General features: G+C 36.5%; 1 protein-coding gene across 1 annotated transcript in view; it reads right to left on the bottom strand.

Moving 5' to 3' along the window:
* Nucleotides 1-222: 222 nt before the first annotated feature.
* LOC120530239 (cytochrome P450 7A1-like) overlaps nucleotides 223-20,930 on the bottom strand; it is a 38,583-nt gene continuing 17,875 nt past the window's right edge. The window contains exons 2-6 of the mRNA XM_039754552.1: nucleotides 14,174-14,414; nucleotides 9,972-10,564; nucleotides 5,053-5,174; nucleotides 4,725-4,903; nucleotides 223-2,515 (exon numbers count right to left, since the gene is read on the bottom strand). Coding sequence (XP_039610486.1) covers nucleotides 2,207-2,515; nucleotides 4,725-4,903; nucleotides 5,053-5,174; nucleotides 9,972-10,564; nucleotides 14,174-14,414 — 1,444 coding nt within the window. The 3' untranslated portion in view covers nucleotides 223-2,206. The remainder of the gene's footprint in view (nucleotides 2,516-4,724; nucleotides 4,904-5,052; nucleotides 5,175-9,971; nucleotides 10,565-14,173; nucleotides 14,415-20,930) is intronic.

The raw sequence follows: 20,930 nt of genomic DNA, 5'->3' as shown, positions 1-20,930 counted from the left end.
CCCCTTTACCTTTGATGCCCTAAGCATGTGCTTACTTTGCTTATATGGTTAAACCAGCACTGGCCACAATTCCAACTAATAAAGTGATGGAACTTTGCACATCTACAAATATAATTTAAAATAAAACACAAAACAACATTAAATTAATAATGTATGTAGTTAAAACATTTTGCTATACACATTTTAGCATATTTCACTCTGTAATAAGTAAAAACAGGAACATTAAGGGATTATTGGTTTATTTTTAGAATCATATACTTTACGGTATTTACAAACCACCAAGGGTAATTTTCACAGCAGCAACATACATTATGAGATAACTGTGAGCTGGAGTATGTTTCACAATTAAATTTAATGCTGACTTCATTCTTAGTACAGTATTTTTTTGCAAAAGTCTGGTGTATAAAGTTTTTTTTTTTTACCCCCATGTTTAAAGTCACATTTTCATCACATTATTTTTTATCACAGTGTTGCATGAATATATTTTAAGTAGTCTTTATGGTGCAATTTTCTTGTGCTTTTGGCACTTTTTCCTGCCTTATTAATTACTTTGGTGAGCTACAATAAAAGACAGAAGAACTATAAGTCTATCATTCATGTCTACTATAAGAAAGGTGAATACATTGCAGAGACACTTGTGACCATAAAAAAGAGGCCATGCAACACCAGTTTTCACAGTTATAACATATAAAAAATAACAAGATCACAGACCTGTATCACATTTTAAAAAGTAATCCCATTAAAAGGAGAAATTATTAATTCTGTTGTAAAAAGCAGAATACTGTATGTGAATACAAACTGTGGAGGATAAAACTGTACTGCACTGTATTATATACCATGCAATCCTAGGTCATGCTAAAAGAGTAAAACAACAAGAACATTAACAATGTAGAATAATATAAGGTTTGCTATATGTACATAAAGTGAATAAAAATGTAGATGTTAAATTCAGCCTGTCAGACAATTACACTGTATACAATGGCAGTTTCACTTTCTGCAGTTTATTTTACAATTTCCCAAACAAAAAAAAAAAAGTTCATTTACATATCAGAAGCTTCGACATATTACCATAATAGAAAGTAACTTAAAACATTACCCGAGAGTGACCTTCTGGCAAAGGTGAAGAAATGGTTAGACCTTTACACATTAAGACATTACAATTTTTCTATATATATTTTTTTTGAAAATTAGGGTTAGGACAATTTAATCCAGTAAGCACTTCTTTAAATGAAGAGTTATGGAACAAACTACCGAGACATGTAGTCGAAGCAGACACTGACAACCTTTAAAAATTGTCTGGATGAGCTATTGAGACATCTTAACTATTAGCTAAACAAGCAAGCTTGAATGACTCAATGGTTTCCTCTTGTTTGTCAAATTTCTTATATTCTTTTGTTCTTACATATGAGCATTTTAAAACAAATCCTGGCACGTTGGGTGGATTTCATGATTCATCAAGTGATTCTAGCACCATTCAACAGACATTAGCGGCGATTGAAATGGTGGGAGAGAGATTAAGTATATGGTAAAAAAAAAAAAACTGTGAATCATTTAATCTAGATAAGGAGAATAAAATTCTTATTTAGTCATACCCACTCATACAGATAGGTTTAACTCATTTCTTTGGTCTTGCCATTGCTTGCTACATCTTTCTTGTTTAATCTGCTTGAGAAGAAAGGGAAAGGGAAAAACAGAAATATGGATTTTATATCTGCAATGGACTATTATGGCTACCAGGGGGCAATCAGCTTGCCTTATTTGTCTTCTTTTATATATGTGTACTTTATTGCTCTTTAACACATGTATTTACTTTGCTTGCTAAACATATTAGCTGATCTAGTAATACAAAATAATAAAAACTACAAATGCAAGATTTTTTTTAATTGATGCTGTAATGCAGTTAAGACTATAGTTTATATGGCATGTGAACAATAGCTTATCATAAGAAAGTAATCCTGAACAGATGAGGAATAGATGAATGGGAAGATGATCCAAGAATGCACTGTGAACTGAATACACTAGAACTGTACTTGTTAGGTGTTTCAACTATTCAACCAGCTGTTTCATATTCTGATCAATGACCTTGCCACATGATGTTTATTCCAAGGCTAGGTTTATCACCATATACCCTGTATGTAAAGTTCAAATAATTCACATTGTTGTGGAGTTAACAGTTTACTCCTTAGGTTAAATTTACTTTTACTTTTTACAGCTTCTCGCCATTCTTTCTCTTAAGTTTGTATCTAAATTGAACATCATGCTTGGGCTGCAGTATGCCAAAACCAGCCCTTGAATTGTCCAAGGGAGGAATATCCATGTTTTGTAGTTCCAGGTCATAATGGCAAAGAATTAGGGCTAAAAACTGCTTAATCTCATTGACTGCAAAAAATCGGCCTGGGCATTCACTTGTACCTGCTCCGAAAGGCAAGAGGAAACTCTTAAATTTTCTTCCATTTTTAAGAAAACATGTCTTCCTTTGTCCATTCTCATCCAAAAATCGATTATATTTAAACTCCTAGAAATGAGGGAAAGACAAAAAAACAACAAAAATATTCATGTAATGCTAGTTAAGCTAGTTAATCAAATTAGAAGATACAAACTATTAAAAGAAATAGAATTTTCAAATCTAATGTGAAATCAATGTATAATCTTGATTTTTTAAGAACCATAGTACAGTATGTTTTTAGAAGCTACTTCCATGTTTTCTTCAAACTAATGCTCCTTTACATTTGCATTCAACCTACAGTATGTTCATATTGCATTGTTTAAAACCTTGCTGCTCAACAAACAGGTTGCACCAAGCAACCAATAGATAGCCAGATGGATCCAAGGCCCATTGGTGGACAGAACTGGTCTAAAAAGCTGGGAAACTATGTTGAGCAGTTTTCAGTGTGCTACATTCCGGGTTTTTCAAGCTCTCTTTCTATTTAAAGATGTGTGGTGTGACAATTTAACTCCTAGAATGCCCACTTAGTGATGCCCCAACTACAAAGTGCTACTGAAACACTGGAGCTGTTTAAAGTGGAATATGGTGACGATGCTATGAAAATGTCAAGCATCTCTGAGTAGCATAACAGGATCAGAGAGGGGCGAGAAGATGTGAATGACGATGTCAAATGTGGATCCATTCACCCTGACAATGCCAAAGGTCACGATGTACTCAGTGTTCATGACAATCAGGCTAAGAAATCAATTACCAAATCGGATCATCTATCCAATGGGGTGGACAATGTCAGTCCGGGAAAGCCACAGTGGTTGCAGGTTTTTGTTCCAACCAAGTTTCTTAATGAGAAGTCAATTACTACTGATGAAGCACTTATTGCTTAAATGACATTTTGATCCTTCATTTTAGTAGTCTCACTTGTTAAGGTTCCCCACCCTGAACTGCTTCTTTCAATGTTAAACAGCTGCATTCATTCTTTTTAATAGCTCCTTATTTAGTAATAAGATGTAAATGACAAAGCAGCCAGCAGTTCTCCATCTAGCCTGTTTTCATTTACATCTGTGTGTGTTCATCGTGCACTGTTAAATTTAATAAAAAACTTAGCAGAAAATGCAACAGACTGAAAATGATACATTTTAGGCTTCAAAGCATTTGAATGATATCCTTGGAAAGGATAAAATCTACAATATAAAGAACCTTACATTGCAGACTAACAAGCCATGAAATTAAATAAGGCCTGAGAATGGCAAGGATTGGTTTCTAATTAAGAAATTGGATTGGAATGAAAACCTATAGCCACTGCGACTCTCCAGGACCGACATTGCCCACCCCAGATCTATTCTATTCACTTGTCTTAGCCTCTTGTGATTTCTCGGTCTTCCCAAAAGTAAAAACTGCCATGAAAGGATGAAGATTTTCAGAAGTTTCTCACATTCAGTGTAACATGAAAAAGGAGCTCAAGGGTATTCCAGAAACAGAGTTCTAAGTATGTTTCTAGTAATGACAACATTGTCCAACTACTGTAAATGCATAGCTGCAGAAGGAAATTACTTTGAAGGTGACAGCAGCAAATTTATTTACACTCACGAAAACAGAATACAAAAATAGAATGAAATTTATACTATTTCTTCATCACCTGAAAAGGAGATGCTGAAAATTATATGACCTACATTTTATTACACCACTCATTATTACTTTCTGTAGACAAGCTTAAAATATTATAAACACTGGCCCTTGTTTCATTTCTTAGGTTTTCTACAGTACTTTGTGCTGTAGAAACCCTCTTAGGAGCCCATTCATCAAACAGCCAATAAATAACAAATAAATAACTAATAAACACTGCAAGAGTTTAGCTGCTGCAGTGATCAAAAATGTTCCAAAAATAATATATTTTTTAATGCACTGTACTTCAGCAATGTCTTTCAGCTTGTTGCACTGCATAATACATTACTGGACAATTCTTTGCTTACAGTTGATGTAAATTACCATATTTGCCATTTTACTGAAATTCAAAGCATTCGTTACACTTGAGGCATGTGATTTTTCAATTGTGCACACATGCAGGCAGACATTGCTAAAGTTACACTGTTTTCAATACCATTGTTTCAATGGTTGCTTTAAGATCTTTAAAAGGTACTTTACTGCTATTGATAAGATAATTAGGTTAGGTTAGGTTAGGTGCACGCACTGATACAGTGCATTGTCGCACCCACCACACGACAAACCAACTCAGGATCCAGATTAGAGGTCTATAAAAAGATGGCCAAGTTTAAAAACATACCTTTGGATTTTCATATATCTCGGGGTCCAAGTGTATCATCTGAGGATACAGAGCAATGCAGTCACCTTTGCGAATCTTAATCTCTTCACGGGAGTCCAACGTAAGAATGAAATTTTCATTGGCGACACGAATCATAATGGAGGCACTTGACAGACGTAAAGCTTCATCAATTATACTGCCTGATGTAAAATTTAAAGAAAAAACATATATGTATATTATATGATATATATTTTATCATAGACTTAGTTACAATATAGTACAAATTGTTGAAAAAAACAAAAAATATATTACATTATTAAAGGTGCTTAATAGAAAAATTACAGCTTACCTAAAACTGTCATGTTGTCTAAATGATCTTTAGTAAAGCAAACTTGTGTCTCAGTACTCTGATTGGTGTCTTGAAGTAACTGTTCTACCTCTTTTCTTGCTTCCCTCAATGCTTCAGGTGACCTTTAAAAGCACACACAAAGGAAAGCCATTTATCAGCAGTCACTTTAATTTTTATTGCATCCTTTTTTCACACTGCCAGTCCAATGTGGTCCAGCTGATAAGCCAGAGTGCTCAAAAACAATAGCAAATGCAGGCAGTTTTACATCATGGAGAACAGGGGTTTGGCCTTAAGATGCCCTAGTGGGTTGTGCCTAACACTGCTACTAGTGACACCTAAGCACCATCAGCAAGGTACTCTATGTTGCATTTTAATAGAAGATGCCCAGGAGATATTAACTCTCAGAACATAAATCTGGGTAACATCCTTGGGAGTCCACTAAGCCAACAGGTGGCAGCAGAGAAATCCATTAAATTATATGGCACATGGCTCCTTTCTCCTAATTATAATCAACATATGAGCTGGGAATGGCTTAATCTTTTAAAGGAGACTTGGAATTCACGGTTGAGAACATCTGAGGTCCCTAGAGGGAGTCCTAGGAGCAATGAAACAAGGTGTTTCCTACTCTAGTCTTGATTCTGGAAGTGATGTCTGGTCTTCACCTGGAAATAGTTCCTGACCAGTGCTGACCAGGGATTTAAAGCTCTGACAGGCCCAAAAACAGGTGATCTTAGAGATGGAAGAATTTGTTTTGGCAAAGCCTCAACTGATGATTAAAAGAGAGGCCAAAGAATTTAGGCATGACAGACAGAGTGAGCATAAGGAGATTTATTGTAGAAAAAGCCAGATAGGAAAGTGGAGTAGCCACCCTAACCGAGAGTTGTACCTTGAGCCATTGTTAAAGCAGGTAAGCAGTCTTGTTGTACTTTTTTTCCTTTTGCATTTAAGACTCCCAGCTCCTGTACTCTTCTGTGTTGTTAATTTATTATAACAAACCTTTTTCTTTTATTTATACTTTTTAGCCTTGATAGCTTTATTTGGGTTTAAACCCAGCTCAAAAGTACACTCCTCTGGCCACATCCTTTTTTCATGCTCTAATTTTTTATGTATGTACAGCATGTTTTCATGTAGATTTAGTCTGGATTTATACATACAGGCATATGAAAGAATTTAGTTTAGATGTCTTACTTCAAGAAAATGATTTGTAAGATATAAGACGAGGCCTTTGTCAAAAAGCCATCCAGAGAAAAACTAAGGTAAGAATCACTAATCAGTACAACTGTATCATCAATTAGAATCATTTTTATAAACATTATTTGAACAACACAATAAAAAGAGAAGCTAACACATTGTGAGAGCTGCCCGACAAGAACATTTGTTTAGCATAAGAGTGCTATTTCGTTTTAATCTATCAAGTCATCCAGCTTTTGGAATTTTTCTCTGAAAAAATCCATCTGGACACAGCTGAAGAGCCAAGACTTCAGTCACAAATAAGAAACTTTCATTGATGGCCCAGAGAATGTTGCTCTGATGATGTGCTGCTTTTAATGCCTTGATGGATATTTACTGTATTTATGGAAGTTAAACCAGCATGTAGGACCCAGTCAAATGGTATTTTTTTCTTCTATGATTTGAGTGTTTGGGCCTTCAGTTTCCTATTTTAAGGTGTGTCTGTTTATTTAGAAGGAGTAGGCAATACACCAGGGCTGTAAAATAAAAAGCTCATTATTTTTCAGGAAGCATGCCTTCTGCAAAGTAGGTGAATTTACAAAGTGATTCAACTCGACCAGGGGCATGAAAAGAGATATGGGTGCATGTGAAGACACACAAAATTAGACCATTAGAAAAACTGTGTTGAGAACAGACCATTCAGCTCCCCAAGCATGTTCATCCTGTTCACCTAAATTGTACAAATAACATTAAGCTGAGATGTGAAAATCCCTAAAGTCCCACTTTCCACCACCCTACTTGTTAATTTATTCCATATGTTTATGGTTCTCTGAGTGAAAAAAAATACTTCTAGAATTTGTGCCAAATCTGTCCTTAACAACTTTCTAAACATGTTCTTGTTGCAGAATATACTTTAAAGTGAGAACTGGGATCCACTGTACTACTTGTTCCCACTTAATCTCTGTCTGTATAAACTGCATTCAACTCCTTCAGTCTCTCCTCATAGCCCAAGCTTCTTAGTTCCTGGATCAGCCTAGTTGCTCTTCTCTGACTTTCTAGTTGGTCTTCTCTGCAGCACTGCTACGTCTTTTTAGAAATGTGTAGACCAAAACTGAACACAGTGTTTCAGGTGAGGCCTAACTAGCGTGTTGTAAAAGTTTAGCATAATCTTCCTTGACTTGTACTCCAAACATCATGTTATATAACCCAACATCCTATTAGCTTTCTTTCTTGATCACTTCTGTACACTGTCTGGATGTAAATAGTGATGAGACTTCTATGACTGCTTAAGTCCATTTCATAAGGTGTACTTTCAAGTTTCAGACCTCCCATTGTGTATTCAAATCTAATATTTGTACTTCCCACATGTACTATTTTACATTTACTTACATTAAATTTTATTTATAAAATGCTGCACAACATCAACATTTACAAAAAACCTTTGTTTAAAGGCATCATGGGTCTTCAAAACATTCTTAGTATCTAATCCTCTCATTACCATTGTATGGTAGATATCTTGTCTATCTTTGTTTTATACAGTAATTGTGTCTTTCATTTTTCTATTCTTTAATATGTAAAGTACTTTGAGCTACTGTTTGTATGAAAATGTATCTATATAAATAAATGTTGTTGTTGTTGTGACAATTAACTCAAAAGTATTTTATGGAAAAACTAATTATTAAAAATACATTACAATCTTCAAATTCACTTTATATCACAAATATGGAGAGGTACATACAGTATTAAGGTCTACACTAGACAATCATTTGCAATGTTAGACAATCTCTTTTGTACGATAGTATTAATCATTTTATCAGATATAAAACCCTCAAACAATCTAGGATTCAATGGAGTTTCTGTATCTAGTCAAATATTGTAATGTTTGTACTTCGTTCACCTGTCTATCTGGACTGCTTAGAATAAAAAGTGCTTAGAAAATCCATCCGCCATTTTCTGACTTAATCCAGTTCAGTGTTGCAGAGGTTAGACTCTACCCAGTAAGGGCATCATGGGAGAAACTAACACTGAACTGGACACCTGTCATCTGCTGTTTATGTACATTCACCTCAGGTTTTATACAATTACCCTTTATTTGTTCTATGCTACAAGTAACAAAGACATTAATTCAGAGCCCTCTTGCATGATATGTAAAAATATGCAATTATATTATTTAACTAATGCAATATTCCTTGAATACTGTATCTATTTGTGCTGGATCATCTCTTGCATTTGACTCATACCAAGTGCAATTACACAGTTAGCCAAATCAGTTCTAACTGGCCTTAATACACAAAACATTCTTTAAAATTCATAGTCACTCTTGGGTTTCACATGCTTAATTATGAATGGTGTTCTATATTTTAGCAAGAAAATGACATTAATTACAACAAAAAAACTGTTTTATATGAGTGCATAACATCATTTACAATGAGATGCTTCAGAAAACATTATTTCACAATTTTCACGCCAGGCTATATTTAGAAATTTACTTGCCATTTGCACATTGTTAACATCATCAGGCAGCCACACACAACTCCCTTTCACACCACAGTGCCACAGGGTAACAGACATGTGACAAGCTGGATTCTCTTTGCTGAAGCTTCCATTTTGATAAAATATTTTTAAAGAGGATTTTTTTCTTTTAACCCAAAAATATGTTGTGATTGGACTTGAATACCGTCTCTTGGAAATTTTTGATTCATTGTTTTCTGATTTTGCCTTTTAATCTGTCTAGCATAATATCCTTGTATGTAGTAGCCACTCAATTTAGTTATGATCGTGTCTAGATACCCATCGTACAATAAGCAGCAGCTGTCCTGAAAACCACTGTTTAGAGAAAATATGCAGCAAATGGCTGAGACTGTCAGATTTCTTCTCAGCCAGATATACAGGAAAAGACAGCTGCATACAAAAATATAATTGAATATAATGTTATGATGGTGGTTTGCTCCTGAGCCAAACACTGAGTATCTCCTTTTTTAAGATGATGATGACACTGGCCTTTCCGGACTATGTTTTGGATACTCTAACAAATAAAGGATTTGGTTACTGTTGACCTTCTACAGCTTTTGACCATATTTTGATCACTGCTAAGGTACAGTATTTAACTTCTGCCACTTAAAATTGTCTTTGATTCTGCTTGTAAAAATGAAGAACTTAGCTAAACTCAGAGTTTTTTGTTCATTTGCTGCTATGAAAAGGCACATAAAATGGTCAATGCACATCATGCCGGGCAGTGTGGTGTACTGCTTAAGACACTGGAGTTCAAACCCTGAAGATGGGGGTTCAAATCGTGCTACTGACACTGTGTGACTGCCTGTGCTCCAATTGGAAAACCAAAGGAAATGTACCCAATTGTATCATAAATGTAAGTCACCTTGGATAAAGGGCATAAGCCAAATAGGTAAATGTACTAATTCAAATTATATATGGTGCTGTTCATAAATCTTAAATTTCTTTATTGTAAGATGAATATTATTATGTCTTACACTTTGGGGCCTTTGAAATTGAATGACTAGCCATTGGTTATAGCTGCACATTTTTGATGCACACTAACATGTTATGAATGAGAGATTAGCCGCTTTCATTTCACACTAGCATGCTTTTCTGCTTCTAGCACTTCCTTTATTAAACTTCTATTATTGGCCTTTACAGAATCTCATTGTCTTGTCTTGATTGCCTTCTTAAGAAAAGAACAGCTGCTTGATAAATGTTAAAAACCATAATGAAGATTTCATAAGAGCACCTACCTGAGCATATAAAACAAGCTCCAGAATGTGGCAGGCAGTGTGTTGGCTTGTGAAGCCCACAGCATAGCCACATGTGTTCTTGCCTTGTTCACTTCATCTAGATTTTTTATTCTATCAAAAATGTTAATTCGCTTCTCTATCAATTCTGAAAGATTTGTGTTTTTCTTTAAATATTTGTGTAGGAATTTTCCAGCTAAATCTTCTCTTGCTGCCTTTACCTTCCAGAGGAGGAATATTGGAATGCCTGCAACAATATGTGGAAAAGCATTATCAAGGACTTTGAAATCATCCATGATTCTCGTCATCCAAGCCTCCTGGGCTTCTTCTGCATTGTCTTCCGCAAACAAATATTCATTTCTTCCAAACAATGTCAGATAACCAGCCTCGAACATGATTTTAAATGCAAAGCTGTATAGTCCTTCTGTGGTCCAGTCATACACTTTACTTTTTTGCATAACAAATTGAAGGTTTTTCATCATGCTGAGCGTTAGTGGTTGTAAGGCTGCACCCTGAAGTGTCTGTCGAAAAATTGGATGAATCTCCTCATATGATATGTTATATTTGGGATCAGCAAAATCTGCATGGCCAAATACCTGTTAAAGTAAAGAGAGACATAGTATCTGGTAAAAGTAAGTAGTTTCACAAATAGTCCCACCATCTCATAATAAACCAGTGAGAAGAAAAATAAAATCAACTTTTCATTTCCAATACAGAAACTTGTAACAAAATCAACAAGTTGAAGTGTACAAAAGCATAACAATAAATTGTTCTCCTCTGCAGTAATCCAACCAACAAGTATAATATTTATTAATTTCTTTCAAACTTCTTTGTTGATTACAAGGCAGAGGGATACACTCATACTGAGTAAAGTAAAAACTGACAATTCAACAAATATAGAGTAAAGGTGCAAAATCCACACAGGCAAACAACCCAGTGGGAAATGGAATCCAGATTCAACACTAACCACTGCATCACAATATCACAAGATTATTATCTTAGGATCATTTACAAAGGAGTCAAAAAGCTGTGCTGTAAAAACTAAATTCCTCCCAAAGCCAGCTAAAATTAGGCTGTAGTGGTTTTTCACTGTTATTAAAATATAAAAAAAAATTATATACATATGTGTGTGCATAAATTGTCGTAGGTGCCAGGCATCCTGGTGAAGGTGGATCCCAGACACTTACTGACATAATGGATGGTCTCAGTAAGTGTGACAAAGACCCAACAAGGCAAGCGTCAAAGGAGTGATGGCTGGGAGGCCAGTGTATGAGGATGGACATTAAGGAGGTATCCCTGCCGTGATGTTTAGTGCTCCATTTCTTGGTTGGGAGGACAACCCCTTTGTTCATGTGATCTCTCCATATGCTGGAACCCTTCTGTTGAGTCCATGTTTTAATAACTACAGGGCAGCATGGGAGTTATGGATCTATAGTGCTTCCCAGAGGCAGTGACTGGGCACTGGAAGCTGGACTAAAGTCTAATTTGTCCTGGGGTTTGGGGCACTTTGACACCCTCTACTAATGTAATTTCTCAATGTCGTCTCCACCCTTCTCAATGCGTGACCTGACTGAAAGTGCCAGGATTCCAGCAGCATAAAAGATTCTGTCTTGTCCTTGCAATCACTTGTGCACTCAAGTTATTGTCGAACACTACATGCCGAGGGCTACTACAGTCACTAGAGTAAGTTATTCTGACTTTCTGGAGACCGATGTGAAGCCTGCTATTCAATCCAAGCAGCGAGGACTGCTGTCTCAAGAAGTCTTTTTGCTGCAAGACTATGCCTGCCCACACACTGCTAAGAACACCATGGCTTATCTGGAGAAAGTGAAGTGTAAGGTATTGCCACCTCCTCCTTATTTGCCAGACTTGGCACTGTGTGATTTGCACCTTTTTTGACCACTAAAAAACATCTGGGTGGTCGTTGATATAAGACAGATGATGTGAAGAAAGCTGTTGATATTATTGAGATACAACATTATCAGTGCTTTTAAGGTCCATTCTATTTTTTAATAAAACTCATTTTCTAACTTTAGCTTGACTCCCCCTCATATTATAGTCACTTGACCCTAGTGGTTCAATTACCTCTACACTCTCAATTCTATCCTGATTATTACAAAATACTAAATCTAGACAGGCTTCACCCTGCATTGGTGCTTTAAAATACTGTGTTAAAAAAAGTCACAGGTCACTTCCAAAAATTTCTGCTCTTGTGCTCTGCTATTTGCAAGATTATCCCAGTTAATATTCAGATAGTTAAAGTTCCACCATAACTATAACATCCCCTTGTAAACTTGCATTTTTAATATTACTAAAGAGATGTGTGTTGAAATTGTCTCCATTGGGCGGTCTATTACACACTCCTAAAATAAGGCCTCTTTCCCTACTACTTTCCAAGTGAAGCTACATGTCCTCACTAAGGTGGGACTCATCAGCCAAACGAAGGGGACTTGTATTTAAATTCTGTTTGGCATAAACAGCAACCCCACCTCCTTTTCTGTTCTGTCTATCCGTCCTAAAATGTAACAGAATCTGTATAATATGCTGCTAATATACTATGATTTAGCTTTTCTAAAAAACAAAGACTATATCTACACTACAGATTGCTGCTGAGCTCATCAACAGCATACTTCAGATAATTATTAAAGACATGAGATACCTTGCGACAGTGGAGGGTTAGAGTTTCTTTCAAATGATCAACACATTTCACCCAATCTATACACTACCTTACAGGCACTACTTTACAAATTTGATAGAAAAAAATATCAGGATACTATAGAGTGTGTGAAAGCAGCACAGTGAAATCAAAAATCAGACTCAGCACTGATGCCAGGACAAGTATTTTTTTTGGTACACTTTATTGCCACAGAGGCATACTTAGAAGTCACCTGCTATTTCATTAAAAAGGTCTGGGCGGTGACTTCATACATCCTGACCAAACAAACAGCCACTTGAGGAATGACACATCTGGCAGAAAATATTGCTGCTTGAGTGGAGAAGATGGCACAGAAGTTTGGTTTCTTTCTCAAAAGTGTACAGTACTGACTATTGCACATGATAATGCAACTAATGTCGTAGTGGCTCTGAAGATCTTGGAAGAGAAGCAAGAAGTTGAGTAGGTGGGGAATGGGATAGCATTGTGCTGACTGGCACATTTGCAAAACAAAAACACTGATGAAGACGTGAGAAGGAATTTAAGGTGGCCCGGCATTATGACTTTTTTTGCAGGCTTCAGGGATTCTATTGTAGAACAATACAGAGTTGATATTCTAATGATAAAAGTTTTCCATGCTTGCTTTTTGGTATTTGTTAGATTTTCAATAGAGTAATCCAAAATCATTATTTTGACAGACAAGTTATTTATTAGTCTAGCTGACTAATCGAAAAAAAAAACTGCTAAACTAATTGATAAAAAAAATTGTGGTTAGGTGCAACCCTAGTGATAACTATTTCACCACTGTGCCACCCAAAGATAAAATTATATTCCGAGTCCACAATACTCTTATTTCTTTATCTCTCTCTTTCTGCATTTTCCATGCTGCTATCACTATGACTAACACACACCGACGGAACCTGTAATACATCACATACTTGGGCAGCTGTCCCGGTCACTGACGCCACCCGATCTGCATAATATAGTGAGGAGCAGGGTCCCAACAAGCTGGTTTGTTAAAGGGTTAGAGTTACCATAGTGAGTACCCCTTGAAGATTTGAACGATCAGGGGGTGGAGGTGAATTTCTCAGATAGTGACATCCTCATCTAACATGGCTGCTATAGCTCTGCGATGTCACACTGACCATGCAAATCATCATGGGATGCTGCATAAAAATAATTAATCTAAGCCAGCAGTACAGAAAAGTTAGGAGAACTAAGTCACCAGCGAATCCAGCAAATTCACTGTGAAAAACGCATTGGCTAATTTTCATAATCAATACTACTCACAAATAGAACAGGTTTATTCCCTGACTTAAGGCTGCATGTACATTTACATTACATTAATGTATAATGTTATTATTGGTCTGTTGAGATTGTAAATTCAATTACTCCTTTATCTGAATTTAACTCTTTCTGAATATTTGAAAAAGCTTGCAAGTAAACATTTAATTCTACAACTCTCCATTGGAAAGTTAAGTTTAAAAAAAAAAGTTCTGTGATAGATGTTTAAATCTTTTAGATTAAGCAACATACATTACATGGCACTTACCTTTAGTGAAGCTGCAATCGCAAACTTTTGGAAATTTAGGTTCTTGCCCTGGCGAATCACATTATTGTATGAAAAAGGGTCTAATATGAAAGTGAAGTATTTTCCAGCAATTCTACAGGTAAAAACGTCCCCATATCTTCTTTTTCTTGATGTAAGAAATTCAAGAGGATTTCTTTGAAACTGCAATGCAACTCCAATAAATGGAAGCCACCCATTCTCTATAGGTGGCTCTCCATCTAACCTGGAACACAAAGTAAAAAAGTAAAATAAATAAAATGCAATGTTAACTTAGGAAGAATAAACTTGAAATAATAATGAAAGAGTCTATCTGATGAAAGACAGAAATTCATATAATTTTACAAGTGCATTTAAAACAATTGCATATTATTAAAAATGAGGATTTTTAATTTTTTTTTCTAATGGAAACAAGCCATTCTCAAGAGTGTTTTAATAAATGTTTAAATTCACTAGATTGAACTATAAAATATAAAATTAACTTATAAAATATACAGTGGATATAAAACCTTTACAAATCCCTGACAAAAATCACAGATTTTGTTTAATAAAAAAATGAAAGTAAGATAAATCCTGTCAGAACTTATTCCACCTTTTTTGCAAAATTGCATTCTATACAAACGAGATGAAAACAAATCAGAAATTGTTTAATGAAAAAAGGAAGGAAAAAAATCATACAGAACCTGGTTGCATTAGTGTGCACACCAACCAAACTAATACTTTTTGAAGCTCCTTTTGATTTTATTACAGCACTCTGGGGTCTTTCTGGGTAAGAGTCTATCAGTTTGGCATATCTGGTCTTGTCGATTTTTGTCCACTACTATCAAATTACGAGGGCATCTCCTGTGCACAGCTCTCTTCAGATCACCCACAGATTTTCAATTGGATTAAGATCTGGGCTCTGTCTGAGCCATTCTAGAGCATCGACCCTTCTTTGATGAAGTGATTGCTTTGTCGATTTGATGTATGCTTCAGGTTGCTGAAAAGTAAAGATTGTTTTCATCTTCAGCTTCCTAGCAGATGCTTGAAGGTTTTGTGCTAAAATAGACTGATACTTGGAGCTATTCATGATCCCATCCACCTTGACTAAAGCTCCAGTTCCAGCTGAAGAAAAGCAGCCCCAAAGCATGATGCTGCCTCCACCATGGGTATGGTGTTCTTCTGACGATAAGCTTTGTTATTTTTGTTATGTGTTATATGTGTATGTGTTATATATGTGTTATGGTCTCATCAGACCAGAGTACATTTTTCCACGTGGTTGTGGAAGACTGGATTATACCTTTTTGCAACATCTAACCAGGCTTGGATGTTTTTCTTTGTTAGAAAAGGCTTTCATACTTTGCTACCCTTCCCCACAACCCAGACATATGAAGAATACAACTAATTGTTGTCACATGTAGAAAACAAACAGTATTTACCAGGAAATCCCGAAGCTCCTTTAATGTTAATGTAGGCCTCTTGGTGGCCCTCCCTAACAGTTTTTCTCCTTGTATTATCATCAGTCTTGGTGGGATGTCCTGATCTTTGTAGGGTCACTGTTGAGCCATATTTTCTCTACTTGTTGATGACAGTCTTCCTCATGTTTCATGGGACATTTTAATGCTTTGGATAAATTTTTGTTCCCCTGTCCTAACTGATACCTATCAAAGACAAGATCCCGTTCATATATTATAAGCTCTTTGCAGACCACAGCTTTCAGAATATGTGGCAACAAAGAAGATATCGGAATAATCCTACAGGAACAGCCAAACTTTATCTGAGCTCAATCAGAGCAAGGTGTATACTAACTACTATTTGAGATGAGACTTATTGTGACTGGTTGATTCTGAACTCACTCACATCCTTGATTATAAAAGGGTGTGCACACTAATGCAAACAGGTTTATGTATAATTTGAGTCTAAGTTTCTGATTTGTTTTCATCTTCTTTGTATAGTCTGCAGTTTTGCTGTAGAAGTAAAATAATTTCCCACAAAATTTATCTTGGCTTTGTTTTTTCATTACACAAAATCTGTGATTTTGGCAGGAGTGTGTACACTTTTTATATTCATTGTACATATTGTGATAAGAATGAGTCTGAGACATCATAAAGATTTGGGGCAGCCACCCATATAATTGAATCGGCTGCAAAAAGTAGTTTTAAATAGCACGATGTGCTTAGTTCGGAGTCCAGAACAGAACTGCCTGTACTGAGGCAAGATGGCAGTTTTAAAGGGCTGGAAGGGAAATGACGTCATCTATGCCGGAACTGGGAGTGGTGTCCTTGTGCCCGGAAGTGACGTCATCCTTGGGGCCAGCAACAGGCGGGATTTCCCGGAAAAGGTCTGCAAGGGACTGAGAGAGATAGTCAGTACACTCCGCCACCCCCTGGCCTGGCATAGAATTACTAGTGTTTAGGCCCTTCAGCTGGTTCCCATGCGCACGTGTGTGACAATATAAACTAAGAACTTTATCAAAGTTAAGACTGATTAACTAGCATAGAACTTTTCAAACTGGAATATTGAACAAAACACTGGAAGCTGCTGTGAAATATTTAGCATCTTTTAAATGATAGCAGTGCATGTTATTAGACATTTATAAACCTAATCTTCATTGACTTAAACTTTGTATATTTTACATCAGCTTACAGGGGTCTTAAAGGTACATTGCTAAACATATTTTTTGGAAAAATCAATCTTATTTACCAGGCTTAGGTAAATAAGATGAGCGTGGGCATCATCCAAGGAAAAGAAAAAAAAAATTGTAATATAAACATAACAGTGGTTTTAACATGTATTTGTTTAGCACACATTTTTCTCCACAATAGGTCAACAATATCAGTTACATAATAAATCATGATTGGCCAAGTGAAGAGCTCAAAACAAAATACAAACTAATTACAATTCCCCAGTTTCAAAAACCTTATAAACAGACAGCAATTTGTCAGACAAGACAGTCTTCAAATGTTTATTAAACACAGTACAAAAAAGGTAGCACACATTGGTAGTGCGTTGCCACCCCACGAGTGAGGTAGTCAAAATTCTAAATAGAGATGGGCAGCTCTTTCCACCAGCTAGGAGCTACACATGCAGAGTCTGGACTGTGACTTGATGCCTTGCAGAGGTGACATCACCAGACGCTGTTTATCAGAAGACCTGAGTGGTCAAGAAGAAACACACAACCTCACAAGTGTCTCCTTGTATGTAAGTGCTGACCTGCTGACTACTCTGTATGCAGCATTTAAGGATCTACATTTAATATTTGCTGCTACAGGGAGCCAATGATCTGAAAAGAGGAGTGACATGTGCCCGACTAAACTGGATGAACACCAGACATGTCGCTGCATTTTGAATCATCTGCAGTAAAGAGTTGCAGTAGTCCAGCTGTGACAACACCAAGGCCTGTTCCAGGGCTTGTGTTGCATACTCTGTCAGATATAGTCCGATATTTTAGATATTGTATAGAGTGAATCTGCAAGACCAAGAAACAGATGCAACATGGTCAGTGAAGGACAGTGAGGGACAGCTGGTCATCAATCATCACCCCAAGATTGTGACCAGACTTGATGGGTGTTACGAATAGTAGTCTAAGCTAAACAGAAATGGGCTGCTAACTGACGGATGAGCTGGGATAACAAGAAGGTCCATCTTTGCCAGGTTGAGCTAGAGATGGTGCTACTTCATCAAGGTTGATATCAATGAGACATGCACAGATTCTAGCTGACACCATGTGGTTCTCTGGAGGGAACAACAGGTACAGATGTGTATCATCGGCATGGCACTGATAAGAGGAACTACGGGACTGGATTATGAGGCTTAGTGAAGAGGTGTAAAAAGAGAACAGGAGTGGACCTAGAACCAATCCTTGGGGCACCTCCATGTTTGCCTAGTGCAACCCCGACATCTCATTTTCGCCAAGACACATGGTAGGATCTAGCCAAGAATTAGGACTCAAACCACTTGAGGGCAGACCCAGTAATGTCAAGGTCAGAGATGGAAGGAGGACCTGATTATTGATGGTTTTGAAGACATAGGAGAGATTTAGAAGGATGAGTGCAAGTGAAATGTTGGAAGCTCTAGCAAGCCATAACGTGTAATAAAAGTCTTGGTGGAATGGGCCTTATTAAGATTGTTAATCATTTAATTAATCATTGTTAACTCCATGTGGAAAGAGGTCTTTAAGTGTGGGATGCATGCTGCCAGGAACAACACAAAAACAAGAGAGAAAATCTTCACCATCACCCAGGAAGATGTCTACCTTCCCAGTGAATGAGATCTCTGGGGACTGAAGAAACCTTTCAAGCAGCTACTGCATGAATCCAAACTTGAAGGGAATCCTCTTTCTTATTTTAGGTATCCATACACAAATGTCCTTCAATAACAGTCTTTTCAAATACATGTATTACTTTTTGCTACTATTAGTTATCCTGTGTTTAATTTTTTATTTTTTGCAAGGCAACATAGTGAGGTTACATTTTTTGTTTGGCTCAAGGTATAATGTTAAGAGCACATATTGTGGGTATTAGCCATATTCCCACAGAGGTTAATGGCAAAGTAGGCATACCTTCAAAAAGGAGCAGTGTGGTAAGGAGGCACCTGCTTTTTCAAGTGCCACAAGTGTGAGTGACACTCAGTTCTGAAGACAACCGTTTTGTCCTTTTATGCCTTGCAAGCAATTCTCTTTGCTTGAAGTAGCTGCAGAAGCTATACAAAAGACTCATTTTGCTTAAGTAACCTGCCCATGTGCTGATAAAGCTGCACACTTGTGGCGGTATAAAGCAGATATGAAGGCTATTCATATATACACCGTAATTAGCTGTTACTATTATGTGAACCAAAATAACAAATGGGCGAACTTCCAATATATCATGTAAAGCTGGATGTTCTCAATACCACATACCCTGCCATCTTAACTTGCACAGTTGCAAAAAAAAGAAGTGCAAAAATAAAATTAAAGATTGGAGCCTCCTTAATGTACTAAACGCAGCAGAGCTATAACAGGACTTAAAAGTAATAATTATACATTTTTTTTATATAACACCTTTCCCAAAGTTGAAAGTACTAGTGGTTTAATTTAACTTCATAGCTATAGTACAAGGCTATATATGTTCAGAACTATGACTGCATGCTTGCTGTTTTTCAAAGGTGAACGCTATTTAGTAGGAAGTCGTTTTTCTTGTTTTCAGTTGTGAATAATTGCAAAGCACAAAATCCATTTTGTCATCAGTCCATCGCAGGGCCAACACACTGACATACAACACACACACACACCTACCCACACACACACTAGGACCAATTTAGAAGTAGCAGTTCATGTTAATTACATGTCTTTGATCTGTGGGAGAAAACCTGAGCACCAGGGAGAAACAAACGAAGACAGTGGGAGAGGAATTTTCAAAAATTTCTGCATTAATATTAAAAAGACATGAAACAATACACAAATCTAAAAATGTGACACTTCTCTCAAATTTGAGTTTATAACATACATTTGTATATCTCTGTGCCTTTTTTTCACAATTTGAAATGAGCCAAGAGTGTTTCCAAACAGAAATAATATACTGTGTGATTTGGTGTTGACAGCTAGCCAGGGCCACTGGTGCTTTTCAAAAAAGAGCAGAAAATTAAAAGTGGCAGCACACACAGAATGTGAAGGACAATAGCAAATCAGTGGGTGAACAAAAGCTACTGAAGGTATTTAGAATTGTCTCACATGGTGGGCAGCTTACTTGTGTGTCACTCCCACATGATCCAAAGAGAAGTACTTTCTCACAATAACAATTTCTGCTTTTGACAGCATGTGCTCATCTCGCAACAGACTTTATTCACTTGAGCACTGGTTTACGTGTAATGCAACTCCAGTTTAACACTAGAATTACCAAAGCCTAAGACAAACTCATAAACCTGGCCCACCTTAAATCAGTTCGCACTTCTCAATCAGCATCTTTTTTTTTTGTAAATGGGTCGATAAGCGCAAGCAGCAACCAGTCTACTATTCCATCCTCCCACCACAGCAGAAATGGCAAAAAGCACTCCCTAAACCTTTTATTTGGGAGTGAGGAATCGGGAGCAATACAGTGTAAATAATACATCGTTATTTGGAACATATGTATTTCATTTGTGTTCTGTGTCTATAAAGATCTATGTAAGTGTAGCATGACAGAAATGTTGAACACATACCTAAAAGACAAACATTTTTCATGTTTTAGTACTAATGACAAAATTTTGACATGAAGTGTATAATGTGTGAAAACTGAAGTCCAAATATCAAATAAGCAATTTCACAAAAGGTACAAGTATAACAAAACAAGTGCCCTTTTATTCAAGACTATAACCGAAGAAAAAGAAATCTGGCTAGCATACTTCATTGTTATGACTACTTTGGTAGTACAGCGGTAAGAACTACTGACATATTATCAAGAGGCGGCGGGTTCGAGCCTTGCCGAGTCACAAATTAAACATTTTGAGTAGTGAGCTACTGTTATTGCTACTATTATACAATAAAAACATACATTCGATTTGAGTTTGTAACAGCCGGTGTAAATGTATGGTACTTTTTTTTATTCAGTTTTATTCTCTCAGTCACGTTCACGCTCACCCTGATCTGACACTGTTAGTGTTTAAATAAATACATGCTATAACAGAGATGAACTCAGATGAGGACGAGGGTTCTACATTGGGGAAAGAGAACAGAAGCTTTTAATGCCAAGTACCATCCTTCTCTATGCAATGATTTGGTAAACACAACTTTGAGTAAAGCTAAAAAGAC

The sequence above is a fragment of the Polypterus senegalus genome, chromosome 5 (assembly GCF_016835505.1).
Source record: "Polypterus senegalus isolate Bchr_013 chromosome 5, ASM1683550v1, whole genome shotgun sequence".
Classification (NCBI taxonomy): domain Eukaryota; kingdom Metazoa; phylum Chordata; class Cladistia; order Polypteriformes; family Polypteridae; genus Polypterus; species Polypterus senegalus.
The sequence above is the reverse complement of the archived record's forward strand: the minus strand, read 5'-3'. Positions and strand labels throughout refer to the sequence as shown.